The sequence below is a fragment of the Manis javanica genome, chromosome 2, assembly GCF_040802235.1.
Source record: "Manis javanica isolate MJ-LG chromosome 2, MJ_LKY, whole genome shotgun sequence".
NCBI classification, from domain to species: domain Eukaryota; kingdom Metazoa; phylum Chordata; class Mammalia; order Pholidota; family Manidae; genus Manis; species Manis javanica.
Genome location: NC_133157.1, coordinates 90060503 through 90087944, shown reverse-complemented (window position 1 = coordinate 90087944; position 27442 = coordinate 90060503). Strand labels below are relative to the sequence as shown.

Sequence of the window (27442 nt, the reverse complement as noted above, 5' to 3'; positions counted from 1 at the left end):
TGGTGGAGACAGAAGCAGGAGCGGGAAAGGAATGTGGTGCAGACCTCAGGAACCCTTGGTGGGTGAAGGCCAGGGAGGGGCTAGTGGCCAGGAAGCTCGGGGAGATGCTGGCCAGAGGGCAGGACGTCCAGGCTCTGCGCAGAGGTGATGTGAGTACCGAGTGACCTTTGCTTCTCCTGACTCCCTGCTCCAGGGCAGTGCCAGGGGGCTCCCTCCTCAGGTTTCAGCCTCCTCTGTGGCTCCCGTGTAGGCGACCGTGCTGCTGACCCCCTGCTATGTGCCCAGATTGGGCCACTGCCTTCTGGTAGCTCCTGAGTGGGGCTGCAACAGGATGTTGGGTGCCAGGACCCACCATCCAACGAGGCACCTGTCAGACTGCTCAGGTAAGGAGGTACCTGCTCTCTCCTGAAAACGTGGAAGGCTGAGGCTCTGTGTTAAGGCATATGTTTTAGAGGCTGTTGGAAACCACTGCCTGTTACCTTGGGAATGCGGTAGGAGGCCCAGGTATTTCCTGAGGACACGGCCGGCCCCAAAGCCCTTCCCCAGACATAAAGCTAGAGACCTGTCAGGATGCAGGACTGAGCTCATGCAGCGTGTCATGAAAATGTGAACAGGTTGAATTCCTCCTCTTGCAAGTTATCAGCAAAATATCTTGAAGACCCACCTAGCCTCACCAGTTGTGTGCAGGAGACTAACAATACTCAGGACCCAACACACGGGCGCACCTCCCGCTGCTCCAGAAGGCCTCGTGAGGGGAGCAGGTGGGTGTTACCGCTGTGCCCCCATACCCGGGCCTGAGCCCAGGAAGTGCAAAGCCACAGGGCTGAGCCGCAGTCGACTGGAACTGGATCCTGTGAGACACCAGCTTCTCTTCTCTTTCAGTTTTTTTCTTTAAGCGGAGTTGGTTAGTTCTACCTGTAAGGAGCTTGGAAGTCGCCCTCCATCCTAAGAACTTGTAAAAGGTGGAACAGACTGAAAAATCTACCCCTCTTTTTGGGTCTTCAAGAGAGGGCAGGCAGCTGCCCATAGCTTGGGCCAGCGGCACAGAGTCGCAGTTCCCGAGGTGGGTGGCAGGGCTCTGTGCTGTGTTGGTGAAGGACAGATATGCCATGGGGCAGGGCACGGTGCCTGGAAGGAGCCCCACAAGCAGAGTCCCTGGTGTTTGGCAAAGGGCAGAGGCGACTCAGAAGAGGAAGGACAGTCTCTCCAGCAAACGGTGCTGAGCAACCATATGTCCACATGCAGGAATGGGGTCTGGGCGCACGCCTTAGGTGCTTTGCAAAAATAACTCAAAGAGGATGGCAGACTTAACTGTGAAGTGCAGAACCGCAAGACCCTAGGAGACAGTATGGGAGACCCAGCTGACCCCGGGATGGCGGTGCCTTTAGGCACAACAGCAAGGTGCCACAAGGAAAGGAAGAATCCATCAGCTGGATGCCATCTAATTAAAGGCTTTCACTCAGTGAGGGACCCTGCCGAGAGGACGAGCGGCTGGGAGAACACGCCTGCAAACACCCGCGCCTGGTAAGGAGGGGCCCAAGCAGCTGGCCCAAGCTGCTCATTGTTACCTGCGAGCAGAGGCCTCAGAAACTCAGCAGTAAGGAAGCAAACAGCCCCATTTCGGAGATGGCTGGAGACCTCCGCAGACCCCTGCCACGGAACAGTAGACGGCAGGCAGCCCGAGAGGCTCCATGCCGAGCAGGGTGCAAGGCCCTGTCTGAGCCGGATCTGCCCGCTGCACACAGCGTAGCTGGGAGGGCCGGTCTCAGGCCTGTGGCTTAAATTCCATTAACGGTGAGGCTGTGTTTTCCTTTCTGCCTCTGTTACCCCAGCTGTAAAGCAATGATAATAAAAGTGCCTTATCTCACAAGCTTATGTTGGATGAAATTAAAAAATCCATGTAAAGAGCTTTGTAAATGTTCAGTAAGTGACTTATGTTACTTGATCTGATTTTATGATGAAAACCATTTTTATAATGAAAGAGACTTTAAAAGCTATTAACCCAATGACCCAAGTCCTCCTACAGGGGTTAAGAAATACTTCTCAAGCTTCTGCAGCATGAGTTCTGCTTCAAAACATAGCTCAGAGCAAGCCCAGGGCCCCGCATTGCTTTCCTGCTTCCCTGGAGCATCATGGGGACAGCAGGGGACTGCGGGGCAGGGCCCACACCCCAGAGGCCCTGCTCTTCCCTAATCCCATGTGGGCTCGTCCAGGGTGCTCAGAGGCACGGCTGGCCCCAGCCAGGAACGCAGCCAACTCTTGGCTGCTTCTTGTTCAGAGTCACTGACAGGAGCTGGGCGCAGCTGGAGGTAGGCTCCAGGGGACGTGGTGGATCAGGGAGCCCAGCACTCACGTGCCAGGACCTGCCCCAGGTGCAAGCCACGCACAGGCCAGGCTTCAGTCCCTGGGCCTCACCCTCTCGAGAGGCCAGGCTCTCCTGAGGAAGGCGCAGAGATGCATCCACGGGAAAAGCGGTGGCTGGGATCACCCATGATTCCAAACAGGGCTGATTCCCATGGACACCGCACTGTGATTGATTCTGCTGAGGAAATGATAGCAACGTGATTTGGCAGCCTGTGTGGCTGCCTGGGTGACGTTTTAGAAAGGAGGCAGGGGGTGGGTGTGTCCCAGGGGCTGTCACCCCACAGGACATGGTCCCCACACTTCATGAGGGGCTCGCAAAGCCACACTTTTTTTTAAGTAACCACAAGAAACATTCCTTTGTTGGTGTGGAAGGGTTAGAGGAAAAACTGATTTTCTTTTAAAATCCAAATACGACATTTCTGAGAAAACAAAGAGTCATAGATATTTTGGGCAATTTTACCCCAACAGGCCCCAATCTGAGCACAGGGTTTGTGATATAGAAAACCTGGGACTGGGACCATTTGCTTCAGCACCAAGTGTCTTTGCCTTTACTTGAAGTGAGCTGGCAGAGAACCCCAATCTCTTCAGGAGGAACACCAGACAATCCCGACAGACAGCCCTTCCATGAAGCCATGGGACTGTATGCTTCAGAAAAATGATGTCGTGAAAGACAGAGAAAGACTATGGAATGTTCCAGATTGTTAGGGACTGAACAGCTGACCATACAGAGTGACATGTGGCCTTTGTGGGGAAAGATGCCCCCATGACAGTGTGAGGCAGCAGGTGAACCGGAACACAGACAGCAGATTAGATAAAAGCATCACAAAAATGTTAAATGTCCCAAATTTGGTAACAGCCCTGAGGGTACACAGAGGAAACCCTTGCCCCAGGGAAATGCAGCCTCGCAGCTGAGGAGGCCAGAAGCATGAGTGGGCAGCACACCCACGTGCCTGCACTCACAGGGCCAAACCTTGCAGGGGCTCAAGACACCCGGGGTGCCCAGTGCTACTGTGCACTTGAAGTGGGTCACTTCAAGGTGGGTTTAAAACTGCGCAGAGAAGAGGGTGTGAGCGTCTCCTCGTTGTCCCGACAGAGCCCAGGGCTAAAGGCAAGTGCAGCTGAGGAAAGCTTTGACACACTTGGCATAAATTTGAGAGGGTTTTTGGACTTAAGATCTGATTTTATTTGAATATTGAAGTACTATGTGCTTATTTTTGAGAAAATAGTAAATACAAGGCCAGTAAAAGGAGGCCCCGGCAGTGAGGCAGCCTTCCTGGCTGGTGGCCTCTCTGCGCCCTGTCCCATTCCTGCCGCACCAAGGCGACGGTCGGGAGGTGACTGTTCAGAGCTTTGCCTTGTTTTTCCTACAACTTTCCACAGACCTCGGCAGTGCTCCGCAAAGCAAATACTGTTCATTTCCATCCTTTCTTCAATTATTCCTCAGGACCACGAACTTTTAGTCCTGGAGATTGTGGGTCATGCAGAGAAATGGCAGGATTAGCCAGTGAATGGCTGGCTTGTTCCCCAACCCGCCTCAGAGCCAGTCTTCCTGCCCCCACCTCGAGGGCCCTGGGGCAGCCTCATGTCCAGCACCAGACTGCCAGCTGCTTGGGCCCCTATGTCCGTCTATCCCCCAAGGTGGCTCAAGGATAAGCCAGTGAAAGGGGACATCATGGAGCCCAGCGCCTCCCAAGAGCACCACGCTGGGCCAAGACCAGCCTGGCGCGGCTCAGCCCTCCAGCTCTGGGTCCAGCCAGCCCTGTGACAAGCCATCCCTTACAGAGAAGCACATCAGTGCAGGCCCCCAGGGGTCTGCAGGGCGACCCACGGCTGGGCATCCCACCCCCATGCTCTGCTGCCAGTGGACCACTCCCCGGCTCCCCACCCCAATGCTGGCCTGTTCTTTATCTCCCCTTTGACCCACAGCATCAGCACTGAGTTGGATGTTCCCGTGGGGCGCACTCCTTGGCTCCTAATTCTGGATCATACTGGCCTCTGATTTCTGTGCCTCCATCTCCGTTCTGGGGGGAACCTTCCTGGATGCAATTGCTTGTCCTGTAGATCTTCTGAATCACGTTTCTGCTTGTGGGTAGATTTCTGCCTGGATGAGCCAGCTGTTTCCTTGCGCTGGGCTCTGCCGCCCGGGGCAGTGCTGTGTAGCTCTGGCTGCATCCTCTCCAAATCCTGGAGCTGGTCTTGGCTGCACTTGCCCTGTTGCCCCTGCCCCAGAGCACGCCTATGGCTTGCTGAGCTGCCCACCTCTGCCGGCTGCAGCAAGCACATCACTCAGGTGCCCCAGGCAACCATGAGGGGAAGCTTCCTCCCACCACTGGACGTGAAATGAAGCAGACTGTGCTCCTGGTGCATGTTCGGAAGCTGAGCTGAATCACCAAATTGGAAGCAAACACAGAGTGTAGTGCTCCAGGCCTCTTGGGCCAGCTGGCATACTCGGGCCTGTGGTGAAGCACCCACATGCCATCTTCAGGGTTCCCCTCCACTGTGCACTGGATGACAGCATGTCCTGACAGGGTCTGTGGGACCGAGCGAGGTGCCAAAGGGTGCCTGGCACAGAAGCACCACAGATTAGATGCCGTGGTCTCTGCTGTGGGATGGGGAATGTGGGGAGGTGGCATCGGGGTCAGAGGGAGAGAGCTACTACAGCATCTGAAGGTGAGAGGAGGGACAGATATTTTTAGGGATATGGCATAATACGGAAGAAATGTGTCCACTTGACCCATGGAAGGCTAGGCGCCAACAGCTTGGGCTAAATTTAGCAGAAGTGCTGTTACTTAAGAGCCATGGTAGCAAACCGATGACGCAGGACAGGTGGGGTGCACAGCCTTGCGTGTCCACTGGGACACCAGTGTGTTGGGGCAGCTGGCCATCAGTGGGGCAGGCTGGGGAGCAGCCTAAGCTGCAGAGTAGTGTGGGGTGACTGAGATGCCCCCGAGAGGGCGGGCTCAGCCCGAGGCCCTTGCAGACTCTTCTGGAAGACTCCTGGTGCTCAGGAGAAAGCACACCACCAGGTCCCACAGAACTCATCCTGGCAGCTAAATTTCTAGGCATTTTCATGTTTCACCCACTCCCAGCATCCCTGGGAAACCAGACAGGTGGGGACACTGGGCAGCAGGTGGGGACTAGGGCAGGGAGCCCGGCCAACACACTGCCCTCACCTGGAGCCTCGAGACAGCCTTTGATGCAGAAAAATATCAGGTGAACAGGGTCCACCTGATGGGCTGTGGCGGGGAGCTCTGTCCGGGGAGCCCCAGGTCTGGGGATCAGCTGGTAGGGGGAAGGACCAGTACTGGGCTGTCCTGCTGAGGCTGAGAACATGATGCCAGGGCAACTTCTTCGGTGTAGGGCACCCCCACGCTCCCATGTAGGGGTGGAGGCAGCTGAGAGGGTCTCGTGGTCTCCATCTGGCCTGCCTTCCCTGCAGCCTCAGCAGGCTGGGACCTGGGGGCAGAGGAGCAAGGGTGGCTGTGGGGCCTCCCGGGCCTGGGGGAGGAGGGGCCCTTAAATCCTCATAATGGGATTAACCCTTTATGCAGTGATTAAAAGGTAAAAGGCCTAAGATGCAGTGCTCCTCAGCCAGGGCACACACACCTGCAGGTGGGTTTGGCCAGAGGGACAGGACTGGGAAGCCGGGTGTGGTGACAGGGTCCTGAGGCCAGCCCGGCGGGCTTCAGGGCTTCACTGTGACTTGTAAGACTCAGAGAATCAAGGGCCAGGCGCCGCCCCAACCCTTATGACTCCCCGGCCTCCTGCGGGGAGAAGCAGCTTTAGGCATCAGCTCCCCCCTGGCTGGGAGGCCCTCGGGTCTCCTTCAGCCACTCCCCCTCCTCACTCGACTGCATCTTCAGTTTCCTCACCCGATGCAGCAAGCCTGCGGCTTTAGTGGAGGCTGATTTTTTTATTGAATTTAATTAACTGAAACAAAGATCACACACAACACCCAGGCAAGCCTGGCCACGTGAGAGCAGGAAATCCAGTCAAAAACTCTCAGCAAAACTGGGAAGAGTGAGCGCCAACGAGATGGTACTGAGAGGAAGTGGGGAGCCCCATCTTCACCAGGCTGCATCCCTCCCCTCAGCCAAGGGTGCAGGGACAGCCGGCAGGGGGTCTTTGTCTTCAAACTGATTCCTGAGTGAACAAGTGTTCAAATATTCAGACAGCAGAAGCTGCAGCCAGGGAGGGGAGCCTCCCGATTTGGTTCTGGGTCATCACTTTCCAAGCTTTCACACATGCAAATACTTTGACTTTCTAATCTGTTAGCAGGGAATATGCTATCCTGATCTCTGCAGAATCTCTGAAATGTTTAATTAAGAAGAACAAGCCTCAAACTGGACAAAAAACATCAGAAAATTACTGACACACTGTGCCTCCCGAGGCTGGATTTGGTCACAGGCCTTTCCAAGCACCAAGTGGGCCCATTAGGGTCTCCAGGTCTCCTGGAAGGTCCCCTACAGCATGACCAGGGGAATCCAGGGAGAAGGAGAAGCAGTCGGGTGTGACTCCCAAAGTGTGTCAGCACTGACGTGTTGGCCGCTGGCCCTAGGTGCCCCTCCCACATCCATCGCGGCCCTGTCAGACCCCACTGGGCCTTTGTAACCCAAGGTCAGTCAGAGCAGTGGGACCTCCAAGGCATGGTCATCTTGGGATGAATTGGCCTGCCCCTCTTGGGGACCAGAGCCCATCTCCAGGTAAACGCTGCTGGTGAGGCCTCAGCACGCTGTACTTTCCACCCCATACCTGTGTCCTGAAGCCTCAGAAGTATATCTGGGGCTGGTTCTATATAGTTAAGAGTCTTATTCTTACAAAGCCATATTAAAGAGCTCACCCACAGTTTGGGGCCAGCCTGGGGCTTGGAACACTCTCGTATCTTCCAACGAAACATGTTCTGAATTCAGACTGGCTGAATAGGTCTCTGATTTTGGGCTGTGCACTGGGTTTACAGCAACAACATGAAGCGGGGAATTTATTCCCCACCTTCTAGCTGGGATGGGTTGAGGGAAGTTAAATGTATGTCTGCTGAGCTGTAGGTCCCGCTGTTGAGGGCTGTCCAACACCGGCATTTATTGCCCAAAGGAGACTCAGCAGCCTCCCCTCCCGGTGGGGCCTTACCTGCGGGGTGCAGTTAATACAGAACGCCCATGGGCCAAGCTCCAACCGGGCGCACAGGACAGCCCGAGGGGTGTGTCAAACACAGCGGGTTATGTTCCACTGGAGCCAGATGAGACGGCTACAGGGAGAAGGCAGTCACAGTGGGAAGGGTCAGGAGGCTGGAGAATGGGTGGGGAGGAGGGGCGGTTGGTAGGGCATTTCCACGGCCTTCGGTCCTAAATGTGTCACGTTTCAGTGAAGTGCTAGGAGCTCTTCTGCTGATCTAAGGTCCTCTGGTTCAACGCTTGGCCAAGGGTGGTGAATCACAGCTGGTGTCTTTTGGGACGTGTGGAGTGGACTCTAGCTGCACAAATTCCCATGCTGTTCCTATAAATTCCGGAGGCCCAGGTGCATACAGGCCGCAGGTGCCTCCCACAGCCTCTGCTTGCGACAAAGACAACTTAGTGCCAAGCGAGAAGGTTGACATATTCAACCCAGAAAAACTAGTTTCCATGATTATGCATAACGGAAACAGCAGTGAGCAAAGAAGGTTTGGATCCTGTGATACTCACACTGCAAGGCTTAAAAAGAAATTCCCTTTCCTAGGAGTCTGCCAGCAGAACTGCGTGTCTGATGAGGTCTGAGGACTCACCTCCCACAGCCCAGAGTCTGACCAGATGCCCCCATCTGGAGCGTTGGAACTGTCTTACCACCCAAACCTCGCTCGACGGGCTCTAGACACAGCAGCCTGGCATGCGCTGTGTGCCCAGGCCCAGGTCCCAGCGATCAGCCTGGCTCTGTCCCAACTGCCTGGAAGGACTGTCAGGATGGCAGCTCCATATTTCCCGGGAGGCATCAGCATGGACCCCAGGCCTGGCCACCTGCCCAGCTACGTCCCACACCCATTACTGCCACGACTACAGTGGGGGGAACGAGTGGTCAGAGGAGGACCAGCCACAGCTCTGTTCACCAGCCTGGGGCCTCTGACCGGTCACGCCATTTCTCTAAACCTTAGTTTCTGTCTGTAAAGTGGGTTGTTACTAAGATTAAATGAGACAGGGGGTGGGGAAATATGTGACATTGGTCAAAGTACATGCTTTCAGGTATAAGCTAAGTTCTATGTCTCACCAGAAAAAGGTGAGTGTATTTGATGAATACGAGATGACTGATAATTAGTTTGACTGAGGGAGTCTTTTCACAGTGTTAAGTGTATATGTGTAAAAACATCACACTGTGTTCCTTACATATATGCAATGCTGGCAATCAGACCGCAACAGAACAAGACCACTTGAGATGACATGGGTAATTAATCTATAATATCGGTAACTGATCAGCAATGTAGGCCACACCACCACCATCATCTTCACTGATTCTTGGCCAGAGGTCAGGGGTCTTAGCTTCCAATTAGGATATTGGCTAAAATGTATGGTACTTCCTTTTCTGCAGTTTAATAACTTGGTGGGAAAAGAACTGACTTTAAATGATAACCCTTAGTGAGGAGAGCAAGGTCAGCCCTTTGGAGAGCAGGAGCACGGGACGGTGGGTCAGGCCTGGGGAGAACTGGTCCCACGTCAGCATCACTGATGGTCTCATTAGGTGGCAGGACAGAGGGACCCAGGGACCGAGGGACCCAGGGACGGTCGGATCCAGAGGCGGTGGGACCCAGGGTGGGTGGGTAGCTAGGATTCCCTGAGGCTCTTTAAAGGGCCTCATGTACATCCCACACAATGTACACTTGGGGAACACGTGTTTGTAATGCACTCCATCCTCAGGTGTATGAGGTGCCCGTGTTCCACACAGCACTGTGGGGTAAACAAATGCAGCTCAAGGGGAGGCAGTGTTCTGGTTTGCTGGTGGAAACATAATAAAACCACAGTTATTGGGGTAAGTGTGCAGGGAAGATCAACAATGCAGGCTACAGCTGAGTAAGTATACAGACAGGCTGGGGCAGAGTTTAGCAGAGCTGCAGTGGATGCATCATTTAAATGACTGGGCTCTTGGACAAATGGCTCACCAGCACACCCTCCACGGCCTCCTTAAACTGCACCAGCAGACAGGGCCCTTGAGCAGCCATGCCAGTGCAGGCCAAGTCCCCAGCGTGGCCTGCGATGAGTCACTGGCAGCCAGCCTGGGCCTGGGTACCCCCAGCCAGACACACTCCACTTCCAGGTTTGCAAAGACGCTCCAGCTGGTCCCATCTCTCGCTGCCGCCTCAGGACCAAGGAAACTACCATGCAGCTTCTTGACAGCCAGTCTTGTGGCAAAACCCTACCAGGGATGGAGAAACACCCCGGCAGGATGGGTGCTCATTAAAGCTCACTTCAGCAGGAGAGCCCTGGACAGCAGGTGAGGAGAAAGCCTTTCCTGCCTCCAAAACCATGGAACCATCAGAAACTCCCAGAGGCCAGGCAGCAGACCTGAAACAGGCGTGGCCTTTCTGGCCACTGAACAATAGCCCTAGCCTCAAGAGGCGAGCCCGCATAACCCCCGCAGGGCCGCTCAGCCCACAGGCAGGAAGTTCGGGCGGCGTGCCAGCCCTTACCTTGCTCTCATCTTCAGGGTCGTGGAAGCCACACGCATCTATGAAATCTGGAAACATCTCCGACCACCCGTCACTTGTGCAGTTCTTGCTTATGTTTCCTAGAAGAAAAGTTGGACCGTTTGCTCTGTGGTAAAGTGTAAGGGGCTGGGACCGGGCGGGGGGCCTCAGAGCCAGTAGCCTTAGAGCACATGGGGCAGGCACTACGGGGTCACTAGTGCTGTGGGAGAACATTGTGGAGGTTAGATGTGAGCTGCATGCAATAAAGTCAGTTCTGGTCTTACCATCAAAAGTTGCCCCTAACTAATCCAAGCCCTTTGTGAAGCCGAAGAACAGATGTTCCCCTACTTACCTGAGCATGGCAGGACGGTGACCACGTAGAGGGCCGGGTGGTCATGGGTGAAATACACGTGGGTCTGGGGGCCTGGGCCACATCTGGGGTGGGCTTGGGGTTCTCAGACCAGGGAGAAGCTCCCTGTGGTTAGCATCCCTGCCCCATAAGCCCAGGGCTTGCGGAACGGCATGTGTGCACACAACATGGTCTCTTGTGTAGCATTACTCTCCTTGTTGTGCAGGCGGGGAAACAAGCTCTGGGGCTCAGTGATGCCCATGTCTGTATCGGCCGAGCAGTAGGACAGGTTTTTCGACTCAGAAATCCCTATTTCCTCTGCATCACGCAGGCTGCCTGTTCACTTGATCATGGAGTCATCAGGCAAAACCCAGAACAAAGCCCGCTCCTGTGGAGAGGTCGGCCACACGAGCACATCCTGGCTTGAAAAGCGCGCCTTTGGGACAGGAAGTGGGGTGAAGTGGTCTCAGCAGTGCCCAGGGCCCCCAAGCCCCGTGTCCGGCAGGGGCGCTCCCTATTTGCACCACTCATGGAGTCCTGGCCCTGCAGGTGACCTCACTTTATGGACAAAAAACCCGAGGCTGGGAGAAGTTGGGTCTCTTGCCCGCGTCACACAGCTGATGAGCGAGAGCCCATCTCAGTTCCTGGCAGTGGGCTCCTCATCTGCCTGAACCCTGAGCTCTGTGGACCGGCTGGAGCGGGTGCTGGGCAGGCAGACCTCATGAATACATCCAAACACTAGTCTGAAGAAGACACTTCAATGGGCTTCATCCTATCAAGTCCAGCTTCCCCAGTTCTTCATCCCATCTGGCTTCACACCCCTGGATGTTCCTGAAGGCAGAGGAGGAGGTGAGCTTCCTAGAAATGTGTGAGGCAGCAAAGGAGAGGGCCAGGGCAGTGGGAACAGGTCAGGGAGGTGGGAGGGCCTCTGGGAGCTGGGGGGTCTGGGAGGATGTGGGGGAGGCCACAGCTTTAGGATTCAGGAGAGTGGGCCCCCTCTCTACCCACTGAGTGAGTCTCTCCCCAACCCTGACTCCATGGGGCCTTCGTTACCTGGGGGCCTATCTACTCTGCAGGTCCTTCCCCAACTTTGTGGAGACCCCCCACTGTTTTCTGACCTTCCAGAGCTGTGGCCCTAAGGTCAGCAGTGGTGCCCGGGTGTCCTCAGCATGGGGTGACAGGTGCCTGAGGTGCCTGCTCCCCAGGTGCTTACAAGCCCCATCCTTTGCCCATTCAGTGTGACGTCTTGGAGCCTCCAGCTGGGCTCACCTGGGCTGGGGGCAGGCATGCCCCGTGGCCTCCCGGGCTCTGTTGGGGAGTCACCACTCTCCAAGAACAGCAGCTTGAGGTCCTTAGCCTGCACCTCAGATGATGCACTGGGCATGGCCTGCAGCTGTCGGGAAGCTCCTATTGTAATCAGGTGATTCTGGTGTCCCTGGGGCCACAGCTGGGCTGCTGTCATGGGCACTGCTCCTGACCCTTTTGTTGTCGAGCTGTCCTGGCTTCCTGCAGCATGTTGGCCCTCTCCCCGATGTGGAGGGCCCCCATACTTGGAGTGCAGTGTCCTAAGGTTCCAGTTCCCCAGGGTAAATCTCCCATGTCCTCAAAGCCACGTCCTCCTGCTTGGTTGTTTCCAGCCTCCCTTTTAAAGGCTCCTCCATGGAGCACACACTGCTCCCTGCCTCCCTTCCACCCCTACAGATGACGCAGAGGGGCCTGCATGACCCTGGGTTCACCCCGCAGGAGGAGAGCTCACAGCAAGGTGCTGGCTGCCGTGACAGCACACCTGGCTACCTGGAGAGCCCCCCAGTTTCCTACCTGCTGGTGGGATGAGAACTTCAGAAAGAAAATTACTTCCCAGAAAACACACAGATCCATTTCTCAGGCCATGACAAGAAGCCACTTTCAGCTTTTTGAAAGCTTTCTATAACTGAAAGGTGCCATACAGATTCAAGCACCACTGGTTCTTAATTTTGTGTCAAGACCTCCCACTTACCCCTGCTGAGGTTCATCTTTGGGGCCTCAGCCCGCTGTTGTCCATGCCATGGGCCCCCATCCAGCCCTCCTCGGCCCCCAGCTGCAGATTATGTCTCTGCTTCTGTGAGCTCTGGGACTCTTACACACCCATGTGGATGGCACATTGTCAGCAGCTGTGTAAGTTGTCTCGTTGTTCATGTTTTTGTGCCCAGTTATAAACATGGAGGCATATACATTTCAGATAACTAGCTGTGGCATCCAGATGCAGGAACTCTGGCCGACTTTCTTGCGGTGGAGATGTTCCCCATGGCTGCAAGACGGTTCTAGACAGAGAGCACGGAGCACTTAACCTGAAACAGACTGGAGTTTTTATTCTCCAGAGGAGAGGCTGCATAGTGATTCAGAGTTGAACCAGACTCTAGCTTGTCCTGGGAGCTGCGTCTGGCAAGGGCTGGGCTGGAAGCAGCAGATGCCCAGGAATGGGAGTGCTCGTGTCTGCCTGCGTGCAAACCCCAGGCTGCTCTCTGGAAGCCTTGGGAATCGAACCATCCATACAAAGTCTGTGCCAATTCCTTCAGGATTTCCAGAATACTGACAGCCTGAACCATTCAGTGGAAGTATCATTAACTGGGTGGGGGGACACTTTTTACTAGTCTTCCTGACAGAGATGGTGGTGGTGGGCGCTTGGCTGACTCACTCACTCAGGACGGTTCTTACTTTGCAAGTCGCAGGTATGAAAGAAATCTTTCTTTCCTGAATCACTTTTCTTCCATCCAGATCTATCCCGCGGTCGTCGGAGGCACGCCCACAACTCCAGTTCTCCAGGCTCCCCTGTGGCACCTGCCCTCTGAATGTGAGCCTTCTGCACCAAGTGTGCAGGAAAGATCAACAATGCAGGCTACAACTGAGTAAGTATACAGACAGGCTGGGGCAGAGTTTAGCAGAGCTGCAGTGACCTCCACAGTTTTTTATTCTATTTGACTGCAATATTGGAGGAGCAATGTGGCTGCCGAGGTGAAAACAGACGACACTGCTTCTTTGTCATGGTGTTCAGACCTGTACAGACACTGTACGGAAACACTAGGGGAACACACACAGACCTGTACAGACACTGTATGGAAACACTAGGGGAACACTAGGGAAACACTAGGGGAACACAACACATTTTTGTTTTGAACACAGGGATGTTTTACTTTAAAAAAATAGATGCCTCTGAAAGGTTGGTTATAAACCAAGTTCCAGATGGGTCTTCTTTTCCACTTTCAAGGGCAGATTTAGTCATGTTATGGAAATCAAGACTGTTTACAACACACCACAATGAAACAAAACTGCCTTCTCTGGAGCAAGCAGGGCCTTGTGTAGCAGAGCACAAGCCACAGGAGGAGGCCCTGCCTACTGGCCAGCACCCATGGTGCTCTGGGGACTCAGCCTGCAGGCCCCCAAGGCCAGGGGCTGGGGCAGCAGGTGGGAGGTCAGAGGCGGGGAGCCAGACCAGAGACCCACAAGGCTTCCTGGGCGTGAAGCTGTGCCCATGCGTCAGGCAGCCTCAGGGCCTCTGGGGAGTGCTGAGGGCTTGTGGGCCCTGAAGAGGCAAGACGCCAGGGAAGGTCTGCTCAGCTCCTGTGGCACCTGGCTCTTGGCTCCCCTTTGTCTGCTTCTGGCGCACAGTGGACCTGCCCGGCCCAGCCTCTCCCTGAGGCCTGCTCTCCCCTGCATTTGATTTGAGGTGAATGGCTCAGCAGGAAGCTTTTCATCCTGCTCCTGAAACCAGCTCTGTGCGTGACAGGGCAGCTGTTCCCTGACTCGCTCAGCAAAGTGAACGGGTGCTCCGGGTGCCTGCTGCCTTCACGGAGAAGTCGACCCTTTCTGACAGACATACACCCTCGGAAACAACACAGACAGTACCTGGTTTGCTGTAGAAATTGCTGAACACTTTTGGACAGGGCACTGTGACAGTCTCGCCTACGTCTGCTGGGGGCCAGCATGTGATGTTGTCCCAGACTCCAGGGCAGGCTAGGAGGAGAGAGAGAGCAGTCGGCATGGTGCACCCACCGGGGGCACAACCCAGTCACACCCAGGCTGATGGGACCCATTCTGCTCACAGCTTTGCAAACAGAAAGCCCATTAATTAGGTGCTTACCTTGCAAATTGATTTTCTGTGAAATAAATGTGCACCAACAATATTACTGAGAATATCCTAATTTTAATCAGCTTTGAAGACACCACCAGGTCTGTGGTAGGAACTACTGTGTATCCAACGTGCACAGTACACTCCTGAATTTTAGTGGAATCACTGCTTTTTCCTGAGGATGTGCACCCCCAGGGGGACAAAATGGGGGCTCCTCAGCATTTGTGTAAGTTTTCAAGGCTTAGGGTCCCTTGAATGAATGTGTACTTGTGCTTTTAGGATAATTTGCAAAACTAAATATTTGATAAGGTTTAATTGCTTTTTACAGTCAGGATGACATATTAGTGATAAAATCTTAAGTTACCTTCACAGAGTTATCAAATAATTTGTACAATGTTACAGCTTAAAACATTTTTTCTGATATGTTGTTTGGTCTCAGTAACTACCCAACAAAGGCAAGTCATACAAATACTGCGTAAATCATGTCACAGATGAAAAGCACAGGGACAAATAGTTCAGAGACTTCTTCGTGTCACACATTGTGATCAAACCCACATTTGAACCTTGGGCTTTTAACTACAGTACCAGGTCTTCTACTCTATTTTGTGACCTCCACAGTTTTTTATTCTATTTGACTACAATATTGGAGGAGCAATGTGGCTGCCTAGGTGAAAACAGACGACACTGCTTCTTTGTCATGGTGTTCAGACCTGTACAGACACTGTACGGAAACACTAGGGGAACACACACAGACCTGTACAGACACTGTATGGAAACACTAGGGGAACACTAGGGAAACACTAGGGGAACACACATTTTTGTTTTGAACACAGGGATGTTTTACTTTAAAAAAATAGATGCCTCTGAAAGGTTGGTTATAAACCAAGTTTTGCTGATGAAAATGCTTTCTAAAGGTTTTAAAAATATAAATGAAAATTTTTTCATTCTAAAATTTGAAGTACACACCAATGACAAAATAAGTACATAAATACATACTATAATACTGTTCTGACATTTTTAGAGGAAATGTTTCTTTTTAAGGAAAATATTCAGAACAAGTCATCAGGTTCAAATGCGTCACTGGAAACCAGGTGTGTCCCGAGGCTGAATAGCCAGGCAGTGAGCAGTGGGGGTCTCATGGAGGCCCTGAGCCCTCTGACTGCAGCATGAGTGGGTGAGTGATAAGGTAGCGCTTTCTGACAGCTGGTTGTTGATTAAGGGTCAACCGCTGTCACCAAAAAAGGCTGAATCTCTGCTCTGATGATGAAACCTCAATAGGCGTTAAAGCTGTGTGCTCACCTCCGGACTCCTCACGCCATGGGAGGGTGTGGCTCCGGTGCCCAGAGGCCTCTGACTGCACCCCTTCCCTTTATTTGCTCGCTTACTGAACACATGCAGAAGCCGCAGAGGACGGGGACCTTGCCATTAACTGAGCTTCATGTGCAGTCCCGCAGGAGGAGCCACCTGCAGGGCCCGGAATGGGGAGGAGGCATCTGCGTGTGGGCTGAGTCTGAGCACAGAGGACAGCCAGTCAGGAGTGTATGAGCTTCTCTCTTCTGCTGCCCAAATTCCAAAATGACAGTCAAGACATTTGAAGGGGCAGCACCAAGAGATGTCAGTAAAACTCTGCGGGTAGAAAGCATGTGCTGTGTTAGGTAACCAGGCCAAGCAGGGAACCCAGCTAAGCCTGCAGAAGGTGAGAAGCTGGGGGAAGGTGATGCTCCCCTGTGGAAAGGGCTCTGTGCACCAAGGCACCTGTGTCCATGTTCTGCCGCCCAGTGGGACAGGACCCACCGGTGGCCTAGACCAGGGCGAGGCTCAAAGAAAATACAGGAGCTGGTGGTGGCCCCCTAGGTGCTTCTTTGAAAGATAGTTTGGTGTCCTGAAGTCAATGCTGTAGACTAAGGACCTCCATACGATGCGGCCAGCAGACATTTTTCAAATTTCACAGCACGTTCAGGAAAATATTCATTGGACACTGGAACAGAGTCCAGGAAAGGCTGAGGTTAGAACACGCTTCAATTGATACCCTGGAAATATGGGCACTGAGGGAGGGGCTGTGGCTCAGAGGGTATGGGGGTCATCTCGCCAGAGGGTGTCTCACAATCAGAGGAATCTACTCTAATTAAAGGGAAAGCACTCCCCATGTATCCAAAGAACCGATTTTCTCTCCAAATTGTCCTCAGGTGAGTCATAACTCTCACTGAGGACGGTACATGTGTTGTTTTGAGTTCTGGACTTATTTTCTTATAATCACGTAACACAAACATCAATTTTCAAGAAAACTGCAAATGAATCTCCCTACTTCCTTGTTACCCTGTATCTAGGAAAGAGCTTTTACAATTTCTGGGCTTCATCCCACTGCCCCAACCTTTGTCCTCCGTGGTGAGGCCCCGGAACCAGGGCAGGACCAGGACTGGGCCCACTTCTTATTTGTTGTCTAGAAGGCGCTACTGCCCTGTGGCCCCCTCTGGCCCCACAAGACCTGTTATTGATCCTGAGCTCGCACACCTGAATGGATATTCTCCACCTTTCAGTCTTTCGTGTTAGATATTTTAGGGTGAAAGCACTGCACACGGAGCCAAAGCATGTGTCTGAGTACCAGCTCTTCCTCAGGCATCACGTGTGATGGAAACATCTCTGTGTGGACAGCAATGGTTCTGTGAGCACTTACAGCAAGTGCAGGGCTTGTGTTTCAGGTGAGGCTTTGACCACGCCGCATACAGATACTGCCCACTCCACGCGAGGTTCCTGGTGCACCGCGGGCAGTGACCATGCTCCAACCGCCCAGTTTCTACTGGAGAGAAATCCAGACCCCTTCAAATATCAACTCACAGAGAGAGACAGCCCAGTGGGGGGACAGCTTAGGAGACCCTGGGGGGGCCTGACAACTTGGCTGCTCCCCATGAAAAGTATGTGCCAGGAAGCAGCAGTGACAGGGGTGGGGTCAGTTACAGTGGCCTGCTTCGGAGGAGAGGGCTTGAGGACCGGCCTCAGGGAGACCTCAGCAGTCACCTTGCTCCTGACGGAGTGTGGGGAAGTAGGCTGCAGGAACAGGGGAGTGAGAAAAGAAAGAAAACTGAGGCGTCAGGCCAGGAGCAGCTGACTGTGTACCTCCCTCTACGTTAAAGAGCAAACATGACGAAGAACTGCCTCCAACCAAAAGCTCAAGTTTAAGTCCTCCACAAGCAGATGCTGTGGGGGCCCAGGGGGCCTGCAGGATGGCGGCCAGAGCTGCTCTGGTCACTGAGCACCCCTGCACGCAGGCACAGACGCCTCCCCGCGGGCTAGCGGGACAGCACCTCGGTCACCTGAGCTGGCGGTCGGACACCCCTCAGCCGCGGTCCCCGCAGGCGGTGAGCTCTGCCTCCTGCTGCTTCTGCCCCCGTGACTGCGGCCAGAATCCCGGGATGAAGTCCGTGGGGAGACTGTCAGGTGCTGGGCTGTGCCGGAACCCTTGCTAGACTCCAATTTACACGTTTCCAGGAGCTGAGCTGAAGCTGAGAGAGGCGAGTGGAGACAGGCTTTGGCCCCGGGACGGCGACGGCAGGAGGGGCCCTCGCGGCTTCCGCCTGTCACTGTGCGGCAGCCGGTCGAGGAGGGCAAGCGCGGAGGCGCCACCCCGGTTGGCTCCGTGGCCCATGCAGGGCTCGCCAAGTGCCAGCCCTTCGCGAGCAAGCATGGCTGCTCACCCACTTCTTTAACCTGAGGAGGTGCTGGGAGAGCCACCGTTTGGGTTCTCTGCTCACTGCCGGCGTGGAGCCACGAGCGTCCACGGGTGGCCTGGCCAGATACGGGCGTGCTGTCCTGGGGACTCGCGACCTGATGCTGGCTGCCACCTGAGCACCTGTTCCCTAGCCGGCGGTAGGCAGCGCCCAGCTCCGACCTTCCCGCGACAGAGTCTCCCTCACTTACCAGGTCTCCCTGCACTTGGGTGGTCTCAGGGCTGGTGGCGGCAGCGGGGTGGAGAGGGCAGGCTGGCCGTGGGACCTGCTGAACAGCCCCGCCGTGGGTGCTCTCTGGCCGGAGGAGGCTGGGCCATCCTCAGAGGTCCTGGCCCAGGCTCCCGTGTCCTTTGCAGTGAGAAGGGCTGCCTCCCCCCACCCCCACCCCCACCCCGCCCCACAGCCCCACAGGCCAGCTCCTTGCAGGGGACAGTGACAAACTTGGCTGTGGTCACCTCTCACACCTGTGGCTCCTGGGACTCGATCCTGAAAGTCCTCTTGCCGGGTTGGGGGGGATCTCCCTCAGCTCTGCAGCATTCTAAGGATGCTTTCTAAAAAGAAACCCTCCCTGGATAGTCCTCTCAACCTGCCTCCCCTCCTCGTCCGTGTGGGAGTTGGAGTAACTCCCAGGAACTGTGAGCCCCTGGTCCTGGTCCTGCGCAGGGTGCCGGGCTTTGGAGGGGCAACTGCCCCAGGCAGGGCCTTCTCGGAGCCACGTGGAAGGTTCATGAGTTCTTTCCAGGAGTGGATACATATATACCAACATCTTGCTTCCTTGCTTTGCTGCTTAACAATGTATCACCCATATTTTTTTCATGCATTCCATCATTTGTAACAGCTATTTAATATTCCAGTGTGGCTATAACACGAAATCCTTCATTTTTAAACTCTCCACCTCCACTGTACTTGTGATACAAACAATGATGGAATAATTGTTGGATTGGAAATCTAGTTATTAAGAACTTAGCAAGTATTTGAACTTTTATCCTGTCCTTTTGGAATGAATTGCAGTTTTTTCCAAATGATGAGGAAAAGCTCTTCTCTATCTAGAATGCAAACTAATAGATGTGTAAAGAATTGTTAGAATTAGAATATTAGCACTTTGTGAGCCCTGAAGGTGTAATTGATTCAAGTGTGAATCTCAGTAGGTATTGAGAGGGTGAGGCCTCAGAAAAACAGGGTATTTTGATTGCCCTGAACGGCAGCATGCAAAGATGTCCGAAGAGGAAATCCAAAGCCAAGAAAGTGGCAGGAAAGCTTAGGAGCAAGAAATGTGGCCCAGCGTTTCTGAGTCTCCAGGCCCAGTGATAGTGTTCGCTGTCCACAGGGCTGGTCCATGGCTTCACCCAGGAGACTTCTTTACAAAAAATGCTGAGACAGAGAGTCCTGGCAGCTCCTGAGGGTTAACCTCCTCGTCTCCACCCCATGCTGGGTCAGGGAGCAGAGGCCCTGGGTCCTTCCTGACCATGGGGAAATGGCCTGAGTGTCCAGGAATGGTAGTACGTTGAGGGATGTGTCAGCAGAAGGTCTGAGCAAAGGTGGCAGTAAGACTATTGCTAAACTGAGGCCAGTCCTAACCACAGTCACTAACCAGCAGCCCAGTTACTCTGTGTGCAACAGTGATGGTTCAAGTTTTACTAAATGAAGGGGTCTCTCTTTCTGCTGTTCTAAGCATGCATTTTGTTGTTGTTGTTGTTTTGGGTCATTGTTTTTTTTTGGTATCATTAATATACAATCACATGAGCAACTTGTGCTTACTAGATTCCCCCATTATCAAGTCCCCACCACATACCCCATTACAGTCACTGTCCATCAGTGTAGCAAGATGCTGTAGAATCACTACTTGTCTTCTCAGTGTTGTACACCCTTCCCAATGCCCCCCCTACATTATGTGTGCTAATCGTAATGCCCATTTTTCCCCCTTATCCCTCCCTTCCCACCCACCCTCCTCAGTCCCTTTCCCTTTGGTAACTGTTAGTCCATTCTTGGGTTCTGTGACTCTGCTGCTGTTTTGTTCCTTCAGTTTTTGCTTTGTTCTTATATTCCACAAATGAGTGAAATCATTTGGTACTTGTCTTTCTCCACCTGGCTTATTTCATTGAGCATAATACCCTCTAGCTCCCTCTGTGTTGTTGCAAATGGTAGGATTTGTTTCTTCTTATGGCTTAATAATATTCCATTGGGTATATGTACCACCTCTTCATTATTCATTCATCTACTGATGGACACTTAGGTCGCTTCCATTTCTTGGCTATTGTAAATAGTGCTGTGATAAACATAGGGGTGCATATGTCTTTTTGAAACTGGGATCCTGCATTCTTAGGGTAAATTTCTAGGAGTAGAATTCCCTGGTCAAGTGGTATTTCTATTTTGAGTTTTTTGGGGAACCTCCATACTGCTTTCCACAATGGTTGAACTAGTTTACATTCTCACCAGCAGTGTAGGAGGGTTCCCCTTTCTCTGCATCCTCACCAGCATTTGTTGTTCCTTGTCTTTTCTATGTTGGCCATCCTAACTGGTGTGAGGTGATATCTCATTGTGGTTTTAATTTGCATTTCCCTGATAATTAGTGATGTGGAGCATCTTTTCATGTGCCTGTTGGCCATCTGAATTTCTTCTTTGTAGAAGTGTCTGTTCATGTCCTCTGCCCATTTTTTAATAGGGTCATTTGCTTTTTGGGGGTTGAGGCATGTGAGTTTTTTATATATTTGTGATATTAACCCCTTGTCAGATATGTCATTTACAAATATATTCTCCCATACTGTAGGATGCCTTCTTGTTCTACTGATGGTGTCCTTTGCTGTACAGAAGCTTTTTAGCATGATGTAGTCCCATGGGTTCATTTTTTATTTTGTTTCCCTTGCCTGAGGAGATGTGTTCAGCAAAAAGTTGCTCGTGTTTATATTCAAGAGATTTTTGCCTATGTTTTCTTCTAAGAGTTTTATGGTTTCATGACTTACATTCAGGTCCTTGATCTACTTTGAGTTTACTTTTGTGTATGGAGTTAGACAGTGATCCAGTTTCATTCTCTTGCATGTAGCTGTCCAGTTTTGCCAACACCAGCTGTTGAAGAGGCTGTCATTTTCCCATTGTATATCCATGGCTCCTTTATCATATATTAATTGACCATATATGGTTGGGTTTATATCTGGGCTCTCTAGTCTGTTCCATTGGTCTATGGGTCTGTTCTTGTGCCAGTACCAAATCGTGTTGATTACTGTGGCCTTGTAGTAGAGCTTGAAGTCAGGGAATGTAATTCCCCCAGATTTATTCTTCTTTTTCAGAATTGCTTTGGCTATTCAGGGTCTTTTATGGTTCTATATTAAGCATGTGTCTTTATGTCATTTGTAACCAATAGCTATTGTCATCATTCCTAACTGAAGCCTTTTGCCATGGCTTTGGGCACCCAGCCCAGCTTAGTGGGTGCAAGGATGTAGCTCATCTCACTGGCAAATAGCTATTGGTGAGGTAGAGAGGGGTCACCATCTCAGGGGAAAGGCCCAGAGCCAGGCCCTGTCAGAGCCGGGAGCCCTGGACTGTGCTTCTCTGGGATCATGTGGGTGAGGCGGCCACATGCCGCAGCTGCACTCAGGAGCTGAAGGAATGATTCAAAAGCAGTTTAATGGAACCAGTCAGGGTGTGACCACAGCCCCACCACCTGGAGACAGTGATGAAGAGAAGCAAGTTGGTTTGTTTCCTACCAGCAGCTGCACTTATTTCACGATATGACAGCTTCCAGATAAGATGCAGCCAGGCCTTCCAGCATCATGAGCAAGCATTCATCCCTCAACAAGGTCACCAACCCAAGGCCCTGCTGTTGATGGGCTGGCGGGCCAGGAGGGCCTCAAGCAAGAGCTCCTCCCACCAGCAGAGCCGAGCAGAGGAGAACACACAACCAGGCATCCACACACACCCGCGGGCGAGTCCACACACAGTCAAGTTTTTGAGCCCTGGGTAGTGGCTGTGCAGAGGCCCCAGGACAGGCCTCCTTGGGTGCCCCGTACAAGACACTGGAGGAAACCCAGGCCCAGCAGAGGGAGGAGTCCACGCGCGTCAGAGCACGATAAGGAAGGTATTACAGGGAACTTGCTTCTGGACGGTGCTGGGATGCCCCAGTATTCTGAGAAGGGAGCTACAATTCAGCCCTCCACAGCCTGGAGGTGGCACCCCCGAGGGCTGGGCATGCCTCTGCTCTGCCATGGCCATGGGTTGGTGCTTTGAAGTGGGATCACTCTGGAATTTTGAATCTGAAAGTTTTATTTTTGCGGCAGCAGTTGAGGCAGATTCCATAGGTGGGAGTCATACTGGGACTTGAATGACACTAAACTAAGACTCACCCAGAATTAACTGAAGCCATTAGCCAAGCAAAGGTAGTTTCCAGAGAAACACAGAGATCCAGGGCAAACCTGTACATTGAAGAGATATTCTGAACCCAATAACCCCCAAACACCAAATGTCCTCCGATTTGAGCCTGAGAGTCTGGCACCTGCGTGGGGCCCTGGGCAGCACTGCTGAGCCACTGGCTGCCCCAGTTCTCAAAGGCAGAGCATTCATGCCTTTCTCCTCCTCAAGCAGCTGCACAGACAGCTGGGCCCCAGGGGGCCCATTTGAGTTCATAAACCCATGCTGAGCACAAATGCTTTTGCCCTGAGATGGCTGCTGTCACTGCCTTTTATAAACAGCCACTCTTTCCCTAAACATTAAAAATTCTCAAAAGCCTTCTTCCAGAGCCTTGACGACTGGGGGCATTGTTGTTGCCTGTGAGCTCCAAGGCCAGAGCACGGGGAAGCCTGCCATGTTATCCCCAGGATAATCTCCCATGGATTTATGAGCAGGACCTGGGTGACTTCCCAGGATTGCTCTAGGACACTTCTGTGCCCGTGTTGGGATGAGCATTACCAATTGCACATAGCCCAGCAGACGCACAGCCAAGAGTGCCCAGGGCATCCACAGCTCTGCCTGACACCCGCCCCCAGGTGGGTAGGACACAGCTGTACCCAAGGTCTGCAGATGAGGGGGTTGTCTAACATACCACATGCTTTCTACCTGCAGAGTTTTATTACATCTCTTGGTGCTGCCCCTTCAAATGTCTTGACTGCTGTGCCACAGCAGTCCAGGGTTCCTAGAATATCTCAAGTCAGTACCTTGGGCCACAGTTGAGGAACAGTCACCTGTGGGTCCTTGTGCCCCCGCCCCTGTGCACACAGTCCTCTATGTCCTCACCCTGCCTCTCGCCTCCCTCCTCTTCCTCCAGGGCCCTCAGTCAGTCCTGGGTCACCCTTCCTCCCACTGCAGGAACTTCTGCCAAAACCATTGTCCCCATGGGGGCCCCTTCACTCTCGCTCCACCGGCTTTTCCTCCTGTGTCAGCAGGCTTGTGATTGCCACCTTGGGGTGCTCCTTCAGGTGCTCAGCACTGGCTCCTGCCTTTCTGTAGAGAAGGTCCTGCTTGGCCAGCCTGGGACCCTCAGATGTCACCTCTTTTGGCGGTGCTGCTGGCTCCATCATCTGTCCAAGCCTCTCTTTCTGGCACCTTCTGCAGTGGGCACCCCTAACCCCCAGCTGGGCTCTATTCCTTCTCCATACAGGGTTGCCTTCATTCAGCTCCACTTCCTCTCAGAAGTGTTTGCTCCATGAACCTTCCCAAGACACCCGACATCTTGGAATTCCTGGGGCTTCCTGTTCTCAGTCCCAGAATGTGGGCCCACCCTACTCTCCTTCCCCAAACCACTCACCTGGGCCTGGATTCCCGCCCTGCCCTGCTACCTGGGATGGGCTGAGGTTGCTTGGTGTACCTGCTGCTCTCTCTCCCAAGCTCCTGCACGTCTAAACTGGAACCTCCCACCTCCTGATGAGTCAGCAGCCTGGGTGGAAATAGGCCCTCCCTCCTCTGAACTGCACGGCAGGTTTTGGACAAGATCACCTCCCGCGGATCGCCGTGATGGAGGGCACTTGGCACAGGGTCCCGAGGGGCAGAGTATCAGAGCTCGCAGGAAGAATGTTCTTTGTGTCACTGGGGCCAAGTAGTGGGGCCCAGAGGCCTGGGTCGCTTGTTAGGCTGCTGTCCTCCTCCACAGGGAAGGAGGAGCTGTGACTAAGCCACCAATGTCTGAGAAGCTGCATTAATCCTTCCCTGGATGGGAGGGAGGGGTCTTTGAAGCACCAGTTCCTGGGCTGCGGGTGCTCAGCCACTGCAGCTCATGGTAGGTATGAAGCTTAAAGTGGGTGCAGACACCTGGATGCTCAGGACCGTGGACTTTGTGTCCTGAAATGCCTGGTCCCCACTTGCGGGTAAACTGCCCCCAAAGGGTCCTTACTTATCCACAGAAGGCAGAGAACTGTGTGGGTCTCCCCAGCAGTGAGGGGACAGAGGCCGCAGCCAGGGTACAAGGAAGGCCCTCCAATCAAGACCGGCTGAGATTCACAGAGCCTGCAGTTCACAGAAAAGAAATGCTGACTTCACCAGGCTCGTAGTAACTAGTGGAAATCCTTCACAAAAGATCATAAACTGAATGTGAACATTTAAAGCTAGTATGCGAGAGGTAAGATAGGATCTTGCCAGATGTGGGGTGTTCAAAGGAACCCCCTGCCTCTGAAGCCGACATCAGAGAGGAAGAACACCCTGTTCTAAAGCCCACCTCTTTGTCCAAGACACCAAACATGGTTTTGTAAAACAGCATTTGGCCAGGAGTCCAGGGATCTGGGCTCCCGCCCCCAGCTGGGATGGGAATCTGGAACATCCTCTCATGTTTCTGCACCTGGATGAGGTGCTGACTGTCACCTTCCCAGCGTCAGGCTCAGGGGTCCCAGCATCTGCTGTGCAGCCATGCTCACCCCTGTCCTGGCACCGCACGTCACCCACAGATGCACCTCACAGTACCTTCCCTCTGCTCAGGGCACCTAGGTTTGCACATCTGGTCTCCACAGGAAGGGACCCTCCAGCAGAAGCGTTTGGCCAGGAGGCTGAAGCGGACCTGTGCCCAAAGTACAAGCAAGAGTGTGTTCCCTGTCACAGCAGAAGCAGTGCCAGGTGCAAAAGGAGCTTGCAGATGGTAGGGGCTCAGCCTGGTGGCGGTCAGGGTGGGGACAGGGTGTGCGGGATGGAGTGAATCCATGCCCAGGCTGAGCAGGCAACACAAGGCAAAACAGAAACCAAGACCAAGGTCCCTGAACAGCGCCGGTGCAAAAGCCCTGACAGCAAATTAGCCGAGGACTGGTCACGGGTGCGATTCTGACCAAAAAGCATCCATTTTCTTGGTAATTTTCCCACCCACCTTTTTCCTGCATTATCTCTGAGCAGAGAGAAGTCCTTATGCACTTTTCTCTGTTGGCTTCTGGTTCAGCAGACTGGTATCACTACATTTCACGTTCTCTGGTTTCCCTTAAGAACCCTGTTCTCTGATGCAGGGCCTGGCTCTCCCACCCCAATGAGCTGCCGCTGGGGGCTTGACTCAGTCCTGCAGGGGTGGACACAGCACCCGATTTCCCCTGACCCTTCTTGCCTGGTACATGATCAATAAAACATGCTGGGAAGAGGGAGTGAGCGGCAGAATGCCCGTGCTGACAGAACCAGCCAGACAGCAGGACAGACTCGATTTCACCCAGAGCAAAGTGTGGGTGAGGCATGTAAGGACCAGGAAGGTGTGCTGGCCTTCCCGTGGGGCTGAGGGCAGCATCTGGGGATCCGCAGCAGAGCAGCTCATCATGACACAGGACAATGACTCAGGAACAGAGGCCCTGCTCTGAGGGACTTTGAGGCAGTTTCTGGGCATCGTGCTCGACCCAGAAAACTCCCCAAAGCCTCACTCAGACCCACAAGTCCTCCTTGGGAAGGGCTGCGACCTGCCCATGTGATCAAACACCTGGAAACCTGAAGCCACAGAGAATCAGAGCCTGAGATAGACTAATAAAACACATCAGAATACTACACAGCTCTTAAATGGAATATATAAAGCAATACAGACCAGTCTGCAAATACACTGCTAAAGTAAAAAAGAAAAACAGTGCAGCAGAGCTTTGGGGTAGATGGCATGCTAACTGCCATGTGTACAAGACAAACGGGAGGGACACACATCAGTCTGAGGATCCCCAGGAGGGTAGGTGAAAGGCAGTAGCTGTCCTCAGAGAGGGGACCTGGCGATCTGGAGTAGGAAATAGTTTTCATTATATATGTTTTTGAATGCATTTTTATGTGCATATATCACTTAATTTTTTATGTGAAAAATTTCATTAATTTGTTCAGCACAAGTTTACTCACTATCTTCTGAAATGCCAATACTATGTAAGATCTGGGGGCTGCAAAGATGCAGAGACCACCTCTGCTCTTCCCCAGATGGAGGACACATCCCCTTCCGATGCAGGCATAAATGATATAAAGTCACACGCAAATTCCTATCCAATCTGTCACAGGCAGGACACCTGGACAAAGCCTGGGGCCTCTGACATTCCCTTCCACTCACAGGTCAGTAGGGGTCACATGCCAGGGCTGCCTTTTAGCTGTGTTTTTAGCCACTTGTGGCCTCAGAGTGCCTCATATACCTGTTGCCAAGGTTTAGTTTTAATAATGAGTCAGTCTTAAGTCATGAAGCTCTGAATACCTACTGAACTTTTATTTTGTACAAAGTGAATCCTTTTAAAGAAGTTTAGAATTGAAATTGGTTTTTGTCTGGTTTTATGTGTTGTTTTAGATTCAACATGTGTTAAAAATAATTCCTAGTTGAGTTTTTACCAACTCCCTAAAATTGAAAATGACTTTTTCTTGTCTCTGGTGCTCTTCCATATCAATTTCTTAATCCTACAGAATTTTAAAGTAGCAACTACAGACCCTTACTATCTCACTGCCCTTCTAAGTTCATGAGCAGACACACATGGTTGGTGTCCGGCATCGCAGTCATCCAGCCCACCCTGGCTTACCTCATCTGTGCTGCTTATTCTGGTGACTTATTACTATTTATATCCCTGACATTTGAGCCATGCATATTCCAAAGAGTAAAAAAGAAAAGAAAAGGAATTTAGAGGACAAAGTGTGTCTCTACAGAAAGGTGAAGGTGGCCAGGCCTGTCTACCTCACAATGCTGCCTTTTTACTGAAGGGCAGCCGGCCTTGTTAGCAAGCTCTTCTTGTAAGTCAGGAAGGGAAGATGAGTCAGATGTAGGTATTTTTGCTACGGAGTTTTAATAACAAGAGCCTTCAATGTAAGAAAATGTCCAAGGCCTGATACTTGTCATTGTAAAAAAACCAAGTGGCATCTTTCCCCAC

At 52.7% G+C, this 27442-nt stretch overlaps 1 protein-coding gene across 9 annotated transcripts in view; it reads right to left on the bottom strand.

The window, feature by feature from the left end:
* LOC118967252 (vasoactive intestinal polypeptide receptor 2) overlaps positions 1-27442 on the bottom strand; it is a 65092-nt gene that overhangs the window by 30473 nt on the left and 7177 nt on the right. For 7 of the 9 annotated variants that reach the window (XM_073228860.1, XM_073228859.1, XM_073228858.1 and 4 more), the window contains exons 3-6: positions 17772-17960; positions 17135-17257; positions 14238-14345; positions 10010-10107 (exon numbers count right to left, since the gene is read on the bottom strand). In XM_073228860.1, the coding sequence (XP_073084961.1) occupies positions 10010-10107; positions 14238-14345; positions 17135-17257; positions 17772-17960 (518 nt within the window). The remainder of the gene's footprint in view (positions 1-10009; positions 10108-14237; positions 14346-17134; positions 17258-17771; positions 17961-27442) is intronic. The other 2 variants (XM_073228863.1, XM_073228862.1) reach the window with 1 other exon arrangement.